At 38.9% G+C, this 19,273-nt stretch overlaps 1 protein-coding gene across 2 annotated transcripts in view; it reads left to right on the top strand.

Annotated features, from left to right (window-relative positions):
• The first annotated feature begins 151 nt into the window (after window positions 1-151).
• The window catches only part of LOC131782409 (sterile alpha motif domain-containing protein 9-like), a 31,140-nt gene continuing 12,018 nt past the window's right edge, over window positions 152-19,273 (top strand). Inside the window, exons 1-7 of one of the 2 annotated variants that reach the window (XM_066160964.1) lie at window positions 152-281; window positions 10,527-10,548; window positions 11,402-11,490; window positions 14,049-14,105; window positions 14,633-14,705; window positions 15,752-16,015; window positions 16,415-16,660. In XM_066160964.1, the coding sequence (XP_066017061.1) occupies window positions 279-281; window positions 10,527-10,548; window positions 11,402-11,490; window positions 14,049-14,105; window positions 14,633-14,705; window positions 15,752-16,015; window positions 16,415-16,660 (754 nt within the window). In that variant the 5' untranslated portion in view covers window positions 152-278. The remainder of the gene's footprint in view (window positions 282-10,526; window positions 10,549-11,401; window positions 11,491-14,048; window positions 14,106-14,632; window positions 14,706-15,751; window positions 16,016-16,414; window positions 16,661-19,273) is intronic. The other variant, XM_066160965.1, reaches the window with a different exon arrangement.

Below are 19,273 nucleotides of genomic sequence, written 5' to 3'. Positions count from 1 at the left end.
TTCATATTGCTTAGATACTCCCCAACTTCCTTCTATGGTAACTGTGCAGTGGTCATGTACTGAGGAGCCAATGAGAAGGTCTTTCTCAAACTTTATTTACAGGTTGAGACAGTCAAGGGTTCGTAACCTATGCGGGTTTGCTCATAGTGTACTGAGTTGCTTTGCGAAGAAAGTCGCTGGATTGTGTGAAAAGGAGCAAGATACGTCGTTACACCAGGCTGACACGATATCAACGGGAAAACATAATTTGTGGAAAGTAAGGGAGATTTTTCATTGAAATGGTAAGTTTACGACAAGACAATGCATAACACAATGAGATTGGCCGCGGGCTGATAACTTCACAATACACACATCAGCTATCATTTTAACGAGTAACTTTTTTGATAGCTTAAGCACGTCAAAATGATGTAGCGGAGCGTAGATGGAGAAATCGAGAACAAAGACGGTGTATAATTCAATACTCTTCCTATTATAGCAGCCTCTCAATGATCGAACTACTTCCTCCATCGAAATCGAAAAATTGACCTCCATCAGTCGACCCCATACAAAGGGATTTTTACTCAATCGTTCAGTAATGTCTAAATTTCTTTTGTCTCAACAATATATCGAAGTCTCAAATCTCAGGTATTTTTCTCAAAAAGAAAATGAATGTGTGAACGGTGAGAACGAAAAGTTTAACCATCGTTCGTATCCGTGTTTGTCACACAACAAGATTTGCTTCCGTTATATAAACTAAAGGAATTAACTGACTAGTAATTCGTAACACCCAAATAATTATTTCTGCACTTTCCAGGGATCAGTTGTCTCATTCCACGATTCCCGACGATTGTTGCATAACAAGGATTTCAATATCCTACAATTCTATAGTCCGAAATTGAAATTGAAAATAAACCGGCTCTATCATGTAATTCAATAATCATACATGCAGTGATGAGACAAAATCAACCTTGGCCAAGTCATCTCATTCTCATCATAATTTAACCAGTTGGACGTTAGGACTAAAATTTTTCGTTCTCATGCCCGAGTTTATCGATATTCAAAATTCAGAACTGACGAGGGGGCTTTCTTACAGACGAGAAAATACAATGCAAAATATTTAATACATTTGTAGATAGAAAAGAGGTTGCGCCTTTGTCTTGGCAAATATCACACGTATGCAAATTTGTCCCTGCACCCGACACAGAAGACGCTAATTTATTCAATGACACATATTGACAAAGAGTAATTTTTCTAAAATCATAACATAGTTAGTAGTCTCCTCTACTAACTATGATCATAAAGAGCATTTTACGTGCTGAAAACTTCAGTTTTAACCCAAACGGAAACGGTTGTAATTTATCTTTTTCACATAGGTCGTTGTGCGTGTTCATGCTGAGCATTCGTACATTTACTTTTCAGAAAGGAGTCACTGACTCCAGTGAACTAATTTCCCATGTCATTCACTAACAGTTTAAAAATAGCTTGTTCCAAATATCAACGATTTCCAAGTCAATGTCTTAAAGGACTGTAATTAAAAAAGGACAGATCACCGGAAACAAATCTTTCGCCCCCAAATGATGATCTTCAACAACGCTTCACATACAATCGCGAGTCCACAGTTCTGGTAGTATGTACGCAGGTGATTCTAATAAACGAAAACAAACAAAACGTGGCGTGATGTAGCCCAATACTCAAGAATGCGGTTTTTTTTTTCTTATTTTTTTTTTGGGGGGGGGGGGGAGGGCCGTAATTCGAACTTCACATGCAACTCTCCTTAAAAAAAACTTGAAGTAGAAATTGATCAATCAAAACTGTTCCTTTTTTTTTTAAATATGTCCTTCAGTGTCTTAAATCTCGAGCGGAAAGATTCTAATAATTGGTCGCTTTATAACCTTGTCCTTGACTCGCACACCGACCACGCGCACGGGCCCATCAGGGCCCGGATACTTTTACAGGATTCGTCCCATTTTACCTTTTCGTCTCTTAGCGTCAAGATCAATGACTGCAACAACATCTACCTCGTGAATGTTCTCTGTAGGGAGAAACCACAAATAATATATCAAAATACACTCGACGTTCTACCTATCAAGTTTTTTTTTAAAGTGTTGCTTTTAAAGCCCTTACTTTTGGCTACTGGAATATGTGCCATGAACCGATGAAAGACATGAAATGACGCGCGTGATTAGTGCCAATACAGGCCTAAATGCGGTTAGTTTGGCCCATTATATCTCTTAAACAAGCACAGTGACCTATCTTTTTATTGTATTTCTTCGAAACGGCCATTGGTAAGGAACATTTGAGGAAATATTTTTTAAAAAATTGATCGCTCATTTTTTTCTTTGGAGTCATCTTAACCAATACTGGACTTAATAAAGCCTATGTACTTCTCTGCATCTGTTTCTTTATTTTCAGGGCATCCATCTTAGTTTTCGCTTTCGGAATAATAGCTTCTCCAGCATCTTGAAGCTCCAACGGCGTATGTGTGCCTGTCAATCTTTGATCAGCTAGTCTTCTACAAATCTTCTATAATCATTGCCCTCAGGGTTTCACTCTTACTAGAGACAAACCAAGCTCCAGTTCTCCTTTAGATTTCACCCAATACCATTTGAAATATCTTGTTGGATTTACCCGCCAACCTTCTTCCTCTCTAGCATTGTCATCATTGGAATTCGCTTTACCCACCTTGGTGATCCATCCATGCATGGATGCTCAACTTCACTACTTGGCTCTTTCAAAAACTTCAGGATTTTCACAAGTTCAAGGACAGTTAACTCTCAAAACCTGTCTTTCTCCTTTATGTCAGCAATCGTTCGATACCCTCTTCGAATGTTGCATCCTGCCTTGTCGTCTTATTCAGTCAGCTGCCTCCTTGTTTCTTTAGCCTCGTCTACCGTGAGTAAAACTACTTTACCTGCCAATGGGCACGTCTCTAGATTTAGTTCTGCACCTTTTGCTAAGCATAGGAAGCAAAAGGGCAAGAAAATCCTCCCAAGATAAACCTTTAGAATTGGCACAACTTGGGCTTGTCATCCCTGTCCAAGTTCCTATAAAGAGATCTTTGTAGTGGCCTGACAACTGGTCTGAGAATTAGTTGATGGTGCATTTGAGTAAAATAACCAACCAAGGCAAATTATTCCTCATTGAACTTCATTAAAATGTCTACAATGTCACTTTGTAATTTAGGACCTAGTAACGATTCGCTCTTCAAACTCTTTCCGTCTTGCTGTGCGGAACCGTCGAACACGATCCGAACTTATTCGTAGATTTCTCTGGACGAACAATTGAGAAATGTGGAAGAAACCATTCTGACGAGGGTTTAGGCTCCTCCTCAGGGACTTCTCGAATGTATTCTTTCCTTACGTGATTTCCAATCACTGATTGATACGCCTAAGCAAGCTCCTCATCCTGTTTAGACTTCTTTTCAACTAAGCTAAGACGCCTTTAGTCATGGGCCAGTTTGATGGCAAATGTAGTCTGTCACTTTTCCACAACGCAACAACTTCGTATCTCTCTCCAGTAAATCCTATAGATTCTTTGAATTTGTTAAAGGCTAGCTTCCCGTCTGAGGTCAGCTGTCGATCTACTTGGGACGTGATGCAAGTAGCCTTCAGGCTTCAGAATTGTTTCATCCGGTCGTCAAGTCCTCCTTCATTGCTATCTGATCTCTTTATTGAAGCCAGTTGGTAGGTTTCCTTCATCCACAGACACTGTGCGATGTCTTCGCGACAATAGTAGAGTCCACTTGACCCGGTCTAAACTCTCCAATCCAATCTCCGCGGTAGTTGACATCAGATCTGCTCTTTTGATCATTTGCAATTTTAATGGTCACTTTTTCTTTCAGAGCTTCCATACGTATACCTAATTCTTCCACCACATCTTCATTGACTAAAGTCCTATCACTTCCTTCATCTAAAAGTAATTGACGTGCTAGCGCTTGGCCTCATGTTTCAGGATAACCGGAAAGGTGTGGAGGGAATTTCCTCGCTTCTCATGTTCTTTTAATTTTTCATACATACTGGACTCATTCTTATCGACATGAGGTACGTCAGAGCTCTCCTTCATGACATCTGGCGAACTTTTCTTCTGGTGAAGTACACGGCGGTGATGCCCCCTATCTATACCCGTCAATCTCTGAATCTGTCGTTTATTTCCTCCGTATTTTCGATTCAATCTTGCTCTTGTTGCTTCGCCAGCCGCCTCTGAGTTCCGTAATCCTTTCAGCGTTTCTGCCCCCTTGCCTTCCACGCAACTCTCCAGCCGTAGCATTTTAAAATGTAGGGACAAAGAAGTTTCATCAACGCAACTTAAAAACGCTACCCACTACGTCAGATATATCATCCTGTCGCCCGAAAATTTAGGGATGCTCCTATAATTCCACCAATTAATCCCGTCGCCTTTCGATGTCTTTCAACCCTTCTACAATTTTTCATTTCTTCAGGGCTTCCAGGGACAATTCGACGGCTAAGTCGTTCAAATATTTCGCGGGACGTAATTTAAACGTCCGTCTATCTTACTTGTTTCTCAAGATTCTCCATCCTTTTGAACTTTTTGAGTGTGTGCGTGTATTTTCAGCACGCGGCTGAATTTTAACCTTCCAAGAATTTCTACTTCGGGAGAACGATTCCTCCAGTTTGAAGGACCAAATGTTGGTTACCAATATCAACGATTAACATATCAAATATTTAAAGGAATTTACCATAAAAACTACGGAGTTATACAAGGATTTTCAGCCAACAATACACTTGAAAAAATACGAAATTTTTCTACGTGTGTTTGATATCGCCAATCAGCTGCCACTTGGTCAGGTTGAAGAATGAACGGCAAAGCTTCCTACAATCTTAATCCACGGTCGATTGTCGGAATTTTTTCGGATTATGGCCTCTAGAACAGTGAAGAATCCGTATCGCTTACTGACATTGACGTTCAACCTTTTCTAGAGGAGGAATAAAACCAAAATACGAAAAAAAAAAAAAAAAAAACCGAAAGTTACGTATTCAGTGGCTTTGGTAATGACATTTCTCGCGGCTGAAAACGAAAATCAAAACTAAGAGATTTGCCACAGGCCGGTTTTTGGCCGTGTATGTATTACCTGAAAGATTTCTTCCGTCGGTAAGAACCAATTCAATAACTGAGAATTTTGTATATTGAAAATTAGGCCCATTGTTTGTTTTTGTAGTGATTTAACGCATGTTTTCATCTTGAGTGCGCCAACGCCCTTTACAATTTTCATTTGGATTGTCGATCCTTTCATTTTCATTTATTAATAAAGTCGACTTTTCTTGTCAGTAAAGGGCTATTGTTTTTATGTGATAAACAAAATGATACATGGTTGCTTGTAGATATGAAATTTTTCTTCACATGTAAACTCAACCTCTCACTCGTTATCGAGTTAAATTAAACTCGAAGAGATTCCATATCTACACGCGCCCATGTAGTATTCTTTGTCTAATTAATAAAGGAGAGGGCACCGGATACAAATATTTTGTCTTCGTGTGACGATCTTGGACAAGGCTTCACACACAAGTTTAAGTATGTACGCACGTGATTCTAAGGGTAAAACAAACGAACGTGACATCACGCAACACTCCTTAGCGCCTCTAACACCATCCATTTAATGATTATACACATGTATTTTAGAGCGTGTCCATGATTTCAATGAAACTTTGCCAGTTTAAAGGGTCTGCCCCAAAACTCAAAAAGACAAACTGGTTTCTGTTTTGGTGTTTTCCGGGGGAAGATAGACCACCCCCCCCCCCCCCGCTTTTTCTTGGTTTTCACCGAGGAAATTGCTTCAAAATAGGTAAAATGTATGAAGTTCTTACTGCGATGGTATTTAACCAATTACTCTGAGGGTTTGCACACATATTTTTACATCCCTAGTTAATGTCCGCCGCAAGTATCAGTCAATTTGATTGACGGCTTGTCAATCAACAGAGGCAAATATGCGACTGTGTTTTTAGACTTTTCGATTCATCCAAATATTTGACAACTTTGAGGTCAAATATCTCCCGTTACCAGAAAGCTACAACACTAATCTTAATTACCCTTCATAACCCATTATTTTATCTCTAAAAGTCATCAAAAAAATCTTTGGGCACTACCGTATTTTTGTCTTGGCGGGATGCCTTTTAAAATCTGCGACTGTGACAAGTTTCTCTCAACTACACCTGTCACGCAATTCTTGCTCTAGACGGTCACTTGACTAAATAAACCTACATTTCCTAGCTCTTTATACAAGATGATTGATCGAGAAAGGTGAAAATGTGAAAAACTTTCGAGAATTTTGTAGGAATCGAAAATTTCACGTTTAGAGAGATGCATGTAGGCGAAAAAAGGAAGAGAAAATTGTAACGTTTCTTTCTTCAGTCGTTTATTACTCTGGAGGTTTGCTAAAATCAGTAGATATGGCTTTTGTACGGCACAAAATGTTCATTAGCCTATAATTTGATCGTCTATTATCATTATCACACAGTTTACAATAAGGAAACTGTAACAGGAGAGGAGATTTTAAAGTCACATGTCGCCTGCTTGTTGACGTACAAGTTCCCGAGTGTAACAAAGCTTAACAACTTCGGCTTTTCCATACCGTGGATGATGGGAAACTCTGCCCCCCTTATTTGATAGGAAATATCAATAGCCCCATAAATTCATTAACAGCGCCATGTTTCCAGAAAATAAGACTGGAAAATGTTTTTTCCACTTTCCACCATCAAGAAATTCCACGTATAGAAATAGTATTTGTAGCGTGACCGCGTGACCTTTCATGAGAAGTAAAAGTTGTTTATCTTTTTTTTTTTTTCAAGACACTTCTAGAAAGTTCTTAATCCTTCTGTTATCTTATTTTCCTGTCTTTGGACTGCAAATATCATCTGCATTTGCTATTATTTTCGCCTGTCATGTCCATATATTTTATGTCATGGCCTTTCCTACGTGCACGTGCGAGCCAGTTCATAAACAGCACTCTTTCGGGTTTCTTTGGGTGGTGTCAGGCTTAGGTGTGTAGGTCTGGCTCAAAAGATATCTGCATGCTGCAACACGGGTTCCTATGTTTTCTCCTTTTTCTTTATTTGTATTTTTATTCTCTTCCTTGCATTATCACACATTTATGTTTTTTTATTCCCTCAGCGCGTTCCCTCAGATTTGGAAGTAGGCTATGAAAAGTCAATATTGACCAGAACTGAAATCCTTTTCTATCACTATTTGTTTCAGAGAACCCCGTTATTTATAACTTTATTTCTCAAGAGAATGTGCTTTTATTTGCTATTTATTTCCATTAGAACATGACACTAGGTTCTGATAAGTTTTTTTGTTCGTGACTCCCAAAAACTGTGTTTGCGACAACATCAGTTGAGAAATCAAAGGCAATTACGCCTGCGAAATTCGCTTGTAGCCCTCTACCCGCAGATGGCAAATCCATATAATGAAACGTTCTAAGACAGCCTGTAAACTAGAGACATTGCGTGTTGTTGAGGGGTTCAATACGACTCCTCTTCAGACATTAAACTAAATTCTTGCCCATTTTCCCTTGGTCAAAAGAAACATCCTACAGGATGCCAGTTCGTATGCATTAAAGATAATTTAGAGCGCACTGGAACGTTAAGGATGATGTTTTCACTCAGTTTTGTTGGGGGGTCCAAATCCGCGGAGTGGGTCCATATCCGCTCGCAGATTTGGACTGGGGGGTTAGGGTAAAAAAGGGTCCAAATCTAGGGGGGTTTGGAAAACACAAAAAACAGCCGCTTTTTCTCAGAAAGCAAAGAATGATCTCCTAGGGGTTAGGGTTAAAAAGGGTCCAAATCTAGGGGGGTCAAAATCCGCTGGGACACCCGTCAAAAACGCTTTTAATGTGAAATCACGTCGACCTCGACAGAAAAATTAAGCTCACCTTGTCATAATAAGTCACAGTAAGTACCAATTTAGGTACATCATCGGGCTTTGGTCACAGTAATGAAAAAAAGTGCTTTTCCTTACACTCGCCGCATTTATTCTTTGGAAAATTATTTTACTGAAGGGTGATGTCGCTTAGCTTGACGCGTCTTGACTCCGGCCGACGAAAATTGTGAACCCCATGAAATTCTTGTCAAATGTTTTAAAAACTTTGTCGACCCTTGATTTGCACGCAGAAAAAAAGGCAAATTCCGAACGGTATTTCAAAACATTTTATTCATTGGTCAAATTATGAACTGTTTTATAGCAGCAAGAGGAAAAAGCAAAATTGAAACAACCGGCATATCGGTCAAATGAATTCCAATTTTTTTAACAAGGAGTTGATATGTTCATTTTTCTTAGTAAATTTAGGTGGGTGTCAATTTTTTGTGACAGCCGAAGATAGGCATCTCTGAAACGTCTCTTAAAGAGATTACACTTCCGGTAATATTTTCCTCCTTCCCGCAACAGCGCAACAGACATTGTTAATCCCATGTAGTGTAGGTGTATCAGTTGTATTACGTCTTCATAGTGATGCCATGTAAGAAATCGAGTGTCTAAAAAGCCCTCAATTTAACCTAACACTCGCATTGATAGAGTCAAGATGGTGCAGTTGTCTTGTTCATTTGCAACTAACTGTAGAACCAAATGTTATTTTTCTCGCGCTGGCCAGGGACGGCAACAGCTCATACCTCTAAATTCGTTGGTATAAAGCTTAAAAAAAACATTTGAGAGATGTCGATGTATCCCAAACTTGCGTTTTGTCCGAGAAGAAGCTTATTCAAGCGCTTATTGGCTTATATGGAGATTACGAAGGCCGCGATTTCACGATATATCTCAAATATCGTGCACAACTTGGTGTGAGATTCAGGCTCTTTGGAAAACACAAAAAACAGCTCCTTTTTCTCAGAAAGCAAAGAATGATCTCTTAGACGTGTGCTGGACAGGGGAGGAAACTAGTAAGGCAAGTACCTACGAAGACTGCAGGAGATGGTACAGTTGCTATTAAGCTAAAAAAAAAAAAAAAAAAAAAAAATGAAAAAGGACATTTGCATCTCACTTTTCTTTCATATTTATTGTCTTTGCTCACGAAAACAACTGACCATGTCGTGGGATTTCATCAAGGGAAATTTGCAAGATGCCTGCTGGTCAAATTACTGCTGGCTCATTCTTGATAAAATTTTACAAGTCACGCAATTAAACACCGGCAACACTCGATCTAAAGAGATGTAGATTTATATGTAGTTATAGGATGCTTGAAAAAATATGCAGATATTTTGCGATCGAAGCAGGCAAGTAATCATAGAGATCTGCAGATTATTCTGAAATTGTTATCTAGCAGACAGCATGAACAACGCGCTTGAATAATTCCAACAGAGAGTCTTCGGGTCACGCAACAGATGTTAGCTTAGCGGAGTTCTACATGGAAATGTTCGATGGCGGTAAGTTACAACGACAACACTATTTTAATTTTATTTTCGGGATAGATGCACAGTTTTTAGTCTGATAGAACTATTGATATTTGCTCTAAAGCGACAGCGCAGAATTTCTTGTCTGTAAAAGCCGGAGTTGTAGCACACTGGAACTTGTAGTAATATCAAACAACACGCAGCATGTGACTTTAAAATCTCCTAAAATGAGCAGTGATGATAATAAACGATCAAATTATAGAGTAATGAATGTTTTGTGCCGTACAAAAGCCATATCTGCTGATTTTAGCAAATTTCCAGAGTAATAAACGATTGAAGAAAGAAACGTTACAATTTTCTCTTCCTTTTTTCGCTTACATACATCTCTCTAAACGTGAAATTTTCGATTCCTACAAAATTCTCGAAAGTTTTTCACATTTTTCACCTTTCTTGATCAATCATCTTGTATAAAGAGCCAGGAAATGTAGGTTTATTTAGTCAAGTGACCGTCTAGAGCGAGAATTGCGTGACAGGTGTAGTTGAGAGAAACTTGTCACAGTCGCAGATTTTAAAAGGCATCCCGCCAAGACAAAAATACGGTAGTGCCCAAAGATTTTTTTGATGACTTTTAGAGATAAAATAATGGGTTATGAAGGGTAATTAAGATTAGTGTTTACGGTAGCTTTCTGGCAACGGGAGATATTTGACCTCAAAGTTGTCAAATATTTGGATGAATCGAAAAGTCTAAAAACACAGTCGCATATTTGCCTCTGTTGATTGACAAGCCGCCAATCAAATTGACTGATACTTGCGGCGGACATTAACTAAGGATGTAAAAATATGTGTGCAAACCCTCAGAGTAATTGGTTAAATACCATCGCAGTAAGAGCTTCATACATTTTACCTATTTTGAAGCGATTTCCTCGGTGAATACCAAGAAAAAGCGGGGGGGGGGGGGGTGGTCTATCTCCCCTCGGAAAACACCAAACAGAAACCAGTTTGTCTTTTTGAGTCTTGGGGCAGACCCTTTAAACTGGCAAAGTTTCATTGAAATCGGTGAAATGGCATGTAGCACGACTGCCCGGTGCTCTCGTGGACACACTCTTAAGCAAAGATAAGCACCTGAATGTAACTTGAAGTCATGTGAGAAGAGAGTGAATTCATGATGGAAATTCATGTTCGCGATAATTTAGAGGTTTGATTAATTTGCAGGAGCCGGTGGATCCAGATTCAGGTAAGCTAAGTGGCTATCATGCTTTTATTGAGTCATACACGGCAAGTATAGAGTGCTAAATTTTTTCTAGCCGGTTGTTACTATGCGTTTGAAGTTATTTTCGGTCTGCAAAGCGAAAACCTTTCTTTAACCAAAAATACATTTAAAACCAGATTCCGACACATTTTAATTGCATAGATGCAACTTTTAATCATATTTTTGATATGGTATTAAATCTGTGATGAATCTTTCTAAGGTACCATATAGGAAAAGTCACAAGAATATTTCCGAATTGAAATGTTTTCACAGGCTTGAGTTGCAAAGGCTCCCATGCAACAACAACAAAAAAATCTACTTGACCAAAGATGAATGCGTATCTCCCTTAAAACCAAACTGACAAAATATACTTCTAAAATGAAGGTACAAGAGGATAGTTGTTAGAAAGGACGTTAGATGTCAAATGCAGACATATTACTAAAGGAGTATAGGTTTTTTTAAGGTACCCTACAGAAAGGTTTTTTTGGATATGCATCATTACCTTAAGTTTTGATGAAACAAAAGAAAAAGTCGAGGTCCCATGCTTATAATTAACCCTTAACCACTAAAAATTTAAGTTGGCACCAAACCTAATTCATCCACACTTAAAAGGCAGCATATGTTTTAAATGTTATAAGCTATTAAATTGAAAACCTGTTATTTAGCTTGCATAGCTCAATCAACGAAATTCGAAAAGGCCCGAAAGAAATATTACACTTTAAATCCAGCCATTTCGTAGTTCAGAGAAAGTGGGTAAGAAAAGAAGAGGAAGAGAAGAAGTAATATATTGCGTATTAAAGGAATTTGTAATTAGATGTGTCAATTTGAATTTTCTCAGATGATCCTGATTATCACACAGTCTATGCTGCCCTTGAAGAGTTAAACCTTGCTTCCTTGAAACATTTTTTCAAGAGGCATTGTCTCGAGGTATGAGAGTGTTAGAATTTATCTACTTTTAAAAGTTAATGACTGAAAAATGAATAGTGATCTGTAAATATTCACACTCCGAATCCAGTCGTTATACTTATAAAAAGGTTCACGCCTCCGAGGAAAGTTTGAAAGACTGTAACAAGCTGCAATGAATGCAACGATCAACAAACTGGTGGTAAAGCGACCGTCTCTAGATGACAGGTGCTTTCAAATGGAATGTCTAGTCACTTCTACATTCTTTGATTTCATGTTGTCATTTGTACGACCTTAGCCTGGGAAGAAGCTTTAATTATTAGCGCTGCAGCACGAGCGATTCTTTGCGTGCGGGTAAGCAACAGTAGCTGACGAGAGGTCTGCAAGTGGTCTGGCTTTGATAACGAGGACCTTGCGAGGACTCCTTTGAACGCAGCGTTCTAATTGCTGTAAAATTATAGGTGTCATCATGACACGGACCAGCGAGTTAGGGACTTGTCAGAAATTAGCAGGGGGGGGGAGGGGGGGTGGAAACAGAGGGGGGGTCACAACTTTTTGAGCCTCAGAAAAGGGAGGGGTCATGAAAAATGGGCAGTTAAAAGGGGGAGGGTCATGCAAATATATGCCCGTGATCATGTAGAAGTTCACCCACAGAAAAAAAGGAAGTTCTTTATTTGGCACAAAAACAGACAAACAATGCTCCCTCAGTGTGGAAGAGGTGGATGATCATGATGAATGTGAGGTAGATTAAGGGGATGAGGCATTACCCACTTGTTCTAGTGATGAAGACTTTGTATTGGGAGAAATAGGAGAGTCGAGTGATCAGTCGGACTCTTAATGCTGTCATCGAAAATGTATGTATGTAGCATGACAAAGAACAGATTAGAAATATATTTTGAGTTTTCATAATACTGACGCACCCTGGTGTATTGCAAGAACTAGATTTTATCATTTATACAAGAGGGGGAGGGTCATGATATTTTAGGCCAAGCTTAAGGGGAGGGTTAGCAAATTTCACTCCCATTGTAGGGATGGGTCACCTAATTTCCGAACCCAAATTTAAAATTCCCAACCCCCCTCCCCCCCTGCTAATTTCTGACAAGTCCCTTATCATTCGAGCTTCCGCAGGAACTGGCTTTAGCCTAAAAATGCAAGCCGTCTTCTCTTACGGTCGCCAAATCTGCATTGTCTTCCCAGGAAAGGAAGTGGGAAACTGAGGATTGGATTCGCGAGCCTCCCCTGTTAGGTTCATCTGGTTTGGCTCTGGCCCCAATATCATGTCATTGGCTTCTACTCAAATATTTTGGGGGTGGTACAAAGGCAGAAATTTTAGCCCGAGTACATAGAGTTTTCAATATAATTCAAAATGGTGTTGGTCGCCGTGGGCTAGAATTATCTGGTTGTTTTTTCCTCCTTTTAACTCCTTCCTTGATCAAAATAAACCCGTGTAGACCTTACAAAAGAAGAGGAAATGTGCTTAAGAAGTCATGCACTCAATTGGAAATGCCATTCAGCTAAAAATATTGCAAGCCAGTTAATAATTTCCTATTTCCTTAGCGGTCTAACTTGGAAAGTAAAGTGATTATTATTATCTTTTCTTTCTGAGAGAAAATAGTCAATTTAACTCCACAAATGTTTGTATTCAGCTGTTGATGATCTTAGCCAAATTCTATACTCCTATTGCGAAGTTGACATGAAAGCAGATGTTCAGTTTTTACAATAATTAGGACTTGCGGTGAAAGAAAAAGGCTTCCAAGTCTTAAAATAGATGATGAAAGTCCCAACGATGGATGTTTGTAGCGCCGCGTGAGTTGATTTTTGCGTACCCATTTGGCTGCCTTATGGCTATATGTTACAGATATTTGGCTACTGGTTTACTATGTTTTGAGGTTTTAAGATTTCATTTGATTTGACCTTTTTAAGGAATTCTATCTTTCTTCAAGATTATTTCGCTTGTCTGTTTTGGCATTATTTTACACATATTTGGCAACTTATTTACGATGTTTTCATGTTTTACAGATTTCATTTTGATTTGACTTTTATTTTTGTCCCGCAATCACCTTGTGAGCTATGTTTTCATTTCCCTTGCGTCTTTGCAACTTGTTCAAGTGCCTTCAACGAAACCGGCGATAGCTACGCACACTAGTTATTACGACTTTGCGTATAAAATCGCCGACTTGTTACACACCAAATCCCCGAGCAAGCTGGAGTTAACGCTTCAATAGCGTCTAGTTGACAATCAAAATGCAAACGTGGTCTCCTATTATCCAAACGTTGAAAACTATTGATCGAAGCAAAGGATGAAGTACCTTAAGACAAAGTCAATTTAATTATAAAAGACGAACAGAGAGAAGCATTAATTGTCCTCAGAGATGTACATGTAGGAGAGTTCAAAAATACATCATAAAGCTTATCAACCTTTGTAAGAACTTTGGTAGAAATGCTCCGTTGTCTGAAGACTCTTGTCCCACTGTTTTCTTGTCCTAAAATGTTCATCTAAGCTCTGCATTTGCTCGAATTCTAGATTGTGTTGTAAAGAGCTACGATGATTGATTAATTGTTCTTTCATTCTCATCTCGCAGGATGAAACGCTGAATCTCATGAAATCCGAGGAGGAACTCAAAAATGTTTTATTCAATGTATGATTGTATTCTAGAATAAGAATTTGTAAAGAAATGGGCGAAGACTAGTTATAAGAAGCGATTGCTATGTACTGTGTCGATACTGTTCGAAAAAATAATGCTAGGAAGGATAAACGATTCGTAGGTATGCAAATCAAGATATTTCATTGTGCACGGAAAAATGCGAGTTGTGTTGCGAGCTGTGTAATGGTTTCAAACCCGTAGTTTGATGGGTAAGGATAAGTTCAGGCGAATTCGCTATAATTTTGTCCGCGTGGTTGGCGCTTTCTGGCGAAAAATTGTATCTGCGACGCTGAAAAAATAATGGGAGGGAGAAATACCAGAAACCCTTATATCAAAAGGTATTAAAGAGGGTTTGACATCTTTCAATTTATTATTCTGTAAGTTTGTAGATTTTTGTGTGATTTCTGCCGGAGACTTATTAGGGTGTTGCTCAAACTTTATTTGTTCTTTAGAGATACTGTTTCTCAAAATATAAGAAATGTGAACGAGCTCATTTTCTGAATTTTTTTTAATCTCTCTAGAATTTGGGTTTACCCTTCGGTCAAGCATTCAGGTTTAGCAGGAACTGGTTTCAGAAGTACCATAAGCACAAAGGTGAGAAGATAAGCGCTTATGTTTTAGTTTTCAAGTCACAAAAAGACGAAGAAAATGCTGAAAAAAGGTGCATTGGCCCCGAAAGTATTCACATGTACAGGAAAACGACCAGTTTTAGGAATATTTTTTTTTTGTAAAGTAGCGTGTACAATTTTCCTTCAATTCATATTGTGGTACAATGTTGAAAATCACAAATGTACGCGTTCAGTTCCAATAAAATTGAAGCCAGGAATACTTAAGGAAAATTTCGAGAGCAAAAATTTTTTCAGAGAAGAGCTCGATTTTTTTAGAAGCGAAAAACGAACGCGGAATGAAACCCACATAATAAATTCTCCATGCTCGAATCGTTGTTTACTAAACTTCACGGCCAGAAAATTAAGCAACGCTCTGAAATTCTGAAGCTATAGGATTTAGCACAAATTCTTCGATTGAAATATGCTTTTAGGACTTATTAACACTAAAAAAATAATATCTACCGGTCCATAGAGTCGTCTGAATGTCGTAGAGCATCACTTGAAGTCAGCAAATTTCAGTTTTAATTTTTCAGCCTTGATTTGTATCGCGTTTGGGAATCGAAGCACGGTTAACCCAGGGTTGTATTCCCCAGTATATTTACCTTACATTCTTAACTCTACAAGATCCATCTCGACCGGGAAGTAACACGAAACGTTATGCGCTGTATCTTGGCAGGCATAATGTGTTTTATGTTGTTCTCAAATGACTTTTAGAAGGTTTTGTAATTTGTTTGGGATTAAGTTCCCGAGCGTTTCGCAGTTTTAACAGTCACGATTTTTTAGTTTTTTCTTTAGTTCCAGGACACCATTTTTCTTTTGGAGTGAGATACTACTAGTTATGATTTTTTTCGGCCACCGTTTCCTTGACAGAAACAACGTCAATCAATAGCCAAAAGGAAAGCAAAAACATTGGTGGAAGCACTGTGAAAATTGTTGCAAAAGACGGGTCTTGGGGTAGTAAACGTGCCTCCAAAAATCAAACTGAGGAAAGTAAGAGTTTTAACACACCAAATGAGATTCAATACCTTGCAGGTAAAGAGGAGGAACAAGTTTTCATCCACAGGACCAGCAGTTCTCCGGGACTTTACAAGTGCGAATCAACACACGATGACAAGAAGGACATGTGTGAAACATACTCTTCTTTGGGCGAACCAAATCCAACTTTAGACGTTTCTTTCGAATTTCCAGATAATTCATTAAATGTGGAAAAGGAGCAATTGAAAGATAAAACTTCTAACATAAATAAAGGGGTCAAGGCTGAAAGCAAGATTGTGAGCCCTGAAATACACCGATGTGGTAAGTTTAGGATTAACCTTAGAAATATTTAGTGGCATAAACTGAAACCAGATTTCATCGTTTTATTCTTATGGAGAAATTAAATTTACATTCTGTTTCCCAATTTAATTAACTGTAAACTAAAGTTAAATGAGACCCAGTTCAGACGCCGTGCTTCTGACGTGCCGAACTTAATTCCGTGTGAATCAGAGCCGTGGTTCCGCCGTGCTATAGCCGAACCTAATTACAATTAAGTTCGCCACGGCAGAAGTACGTCGTCTGAACTAGGCCTGAGTCTTTCATTATCTATTGAATAGCCTTTTGGGTTCTAGCTTTAAGGGAGAAAGAGAACATGGTTGCAATCAGTTGAATTCGATGCTTTTCTGGCTCAACCATGGCTGCATAATTTTGTCTTTTCAGAGGACCGAGAAAAGAGTGCTAATTTAACCTTAGACGAAGATGACATCTCCGAAGTGCAGAACGGGAACAGGAATTTAAGCATTAAAACTTTGATGATGAAAGAAGGAGTTGTTATTCAAGACTCTCCTTCCAATGATACTGAAGAGTTTGTAACCAGTCAGTGGCTGAAATCCAAGCAGGATGCAGGGGAGCAGAAAGCGTGCGAAAACACAAAGACCGATGCGCGCTTTGAAGTCTTTAAGGAAGGTATTTCAAAAAAGTTTTTTTTTGATGATAGGATGTTTTTGAAAGCTACTAAATTTGTGGAACTCTCTGGATACTCTTTAGAGGGTGTTATTCGCACAGAATGTTTCAAAAATAGCCTGGTAAAGATGAATTTAAGTATCAAAATGTTTTTTCCAAAAATAGGTTGTGTATATTCATCGGTAAATAACACTTCAAAAGAGAAATATACTCGTTTGTCTCACAATGTGGTCACTTCGGATGTAGATTGCGATATTTCGACTGCACGCTGCTAGTTTTCTTCCGGCGATGAGGTCGAGTAAGTGGTGCTCAGCCGTTATTAGATGGAATTCCACGGCTGTGATTGGTACATCTTTCTGATCCGTTTCCCTCTGTGGTCCGCTGCCGCACGGCTCCCTGCTGTTGCGTTTTTTTGATCGTCTGCATCTAGACTTCTCGGATTTCAATTCCACTGTCCCTGTTGATGTTGTTAAATTGAAGTTTAAAGTGAATTGCTTCTTTTACTTTACTTCGTTCTAGAGTGCGCGGTGTCCGGTGTTGTTGGTTTGTTCTGATACGACGGCGGGGGTCTACGATCCACATCTGAACTGACCACATCGAGAGACAACGCTTATATTTCTCTTTTTGATTTTTTTTCCAGTTTTTATTTTCGTATTTCACGGCCTTAAAATGAGCTTCGACGAGGAATTTTTTATTACATATTGTGTTTTCATACCACTACTACTGCTTAGCACTAATAACATAATTTTGACCTCTGCACCTGATAGCTGATGTCAAAATTATGATATATGGAACTCTTACTCATAAGATACTATTATACTTTATCAACCTTTTGGCTTGATATGACACGGTTTGCTCTTGCTTTTGGATTTTTATCGAAGCTTCTACTTTAAATGTAGATGTCCTTATCGAAGGTTCTGGCAATGATGATAATCACGCAGAAAATAAGACGCTCGAAAAAATAAAAGAAACTAATAATAAATTAAAGCACATGACAACCAGCATGAAAGAGCTTTTGGACAGTTGTAGAACTATTTTCTAGACTCGCTAGAAAGGCCTCAAAATCTCAACTATTGTTTACGCTATCTCTACCTACACCCACCGACATAGAACTTTGGGTAAGCACTGTCAAAAGAACAGGATTTTGACTTCGTAATAATTATGAAATGTTTATTACTTGTCTCCGATGTAGTCACTTCCTATGTAGACTGCAAAATTTCGACCGCATGCTGCGAGTCTCAATCAGCTGATGAGGTCCAAACGATCCAATAGCCTGCGTAGCTGGCGTTTTTTTTTTTCTTTTTGCACTTGATGAAAGTTATGGCGGCGGGGACCCAAAAGAGAGCAGCGAAGTTTCGAGTGTAAAAAGGTTTCCTCTACTATTTTTCAACCAACCCTCTGGAAGTTTAAATTTTCGTTTTTACGCTTGCGTTGCTCAATTCTTCAAAGCGCCCACAAGACCACCAGCTACCAAGACTATGCTCTAACAAAAGGCTAACCTTAAAAGCATCAGCTTTCCAAAGGTTTCTTTAGGTTAGTTTTTTAATCTTTTATCAACTCCCCGTTGATTATCCGCGAAATATTTCACTTGCCCTTTAGTGAAGCACAACTGCTTCCTGAGAATGAAACTAACAGCTTTACTCATCGACCGCTAAGTTCTTGATTACTCGCTAAGTACTTGATTAATAGCCATTCCTGAAAAGGAGACGTGCCACTTCATTGATAAACATGACAATGGCTTCACTTTTGACCTCATGGGCTTTCGTCGTGAAGATCCGCGCTTGCGCGTAGTCGCGTATCCGCGCGTAACTTGACCAAGCGGCTACATCTTCTCTAAGCTGGCCTTTTTGCGTGATACAGCTTTGAAGTACTTAAGTGTTCTGCACTTATTCTGTAAAAATAGCCTGTCTCGTGTGCCCTAAATGTATATCACACATTTTCGGTTTGGTAAGTTCCTGATCACGATATGATAATGTAACACAAAGGTTAACTTATACTCTAATCACACTGAAGCGATTATGAAATATTTTGTAACTAATGTTAATAAACACAAACACAGCATTAGGAACGGGCATCTCGTTTATTGATGCAGGATACAGCGAGTGTTACATCATCATAAGGAAAATACAGTAGTGAATAAACACAAAAGCAAAGTTGAAGGAGACACCTTCGAGTGGCTCTTGCATAACTCGGCATAGGGTAAAATATCGACTGGACCATTTTTTTGGACCATTTTTGGGACCATTTTTTAGACCATTTTTTGGACTATTTTTTGGACCATTTTTTGGACCATTTTATAGGGGGGAAGCACACCATTAGTACTCAGGGAGGGGTGGGATGCAGCCTACTGGTACAGAGGGGTTGAAGGCAGAGTGTTATTACTCAGGGAGGGGTGAGAGAAGGACTATTGCTAAGCAGGGAGAGGTGGGAGGTGGATGTAATAGTGAACACTACTTGTTAATGGAGCTTTTACTCGATCGTACAAATTATCTCCATCGGTTTTTCGACTAACTTTTTGAATGTTCTTCATTTTTGTCGTCACGCGAACGCGAAACTGCCACGTAAACACTGGGACATAAAATAATCTGCAAACGATTTCGAAGAGGAATCCATATC

This window comes from Pocillopora verrucosa, chromosome 14, assembly GCF_036669915.1.
Source record: "Pocillopora verrucosa isolate sample1 chromosome 14, ASM3666991v2, whole genome shotgun sequence".
Taxonomy (NCBI): domain Eukaryota; kingdom Metazoa; phylum Cnidaria; class Anthozoa; order Scleractinia; family Pocilloporidae; genus Pocillopora; species Pocillopora verrucosa.
Note: the sequence above shows the minus strand (reverse complement) of the source record. Positions and strands in the feature narration are given on the sequence as shown.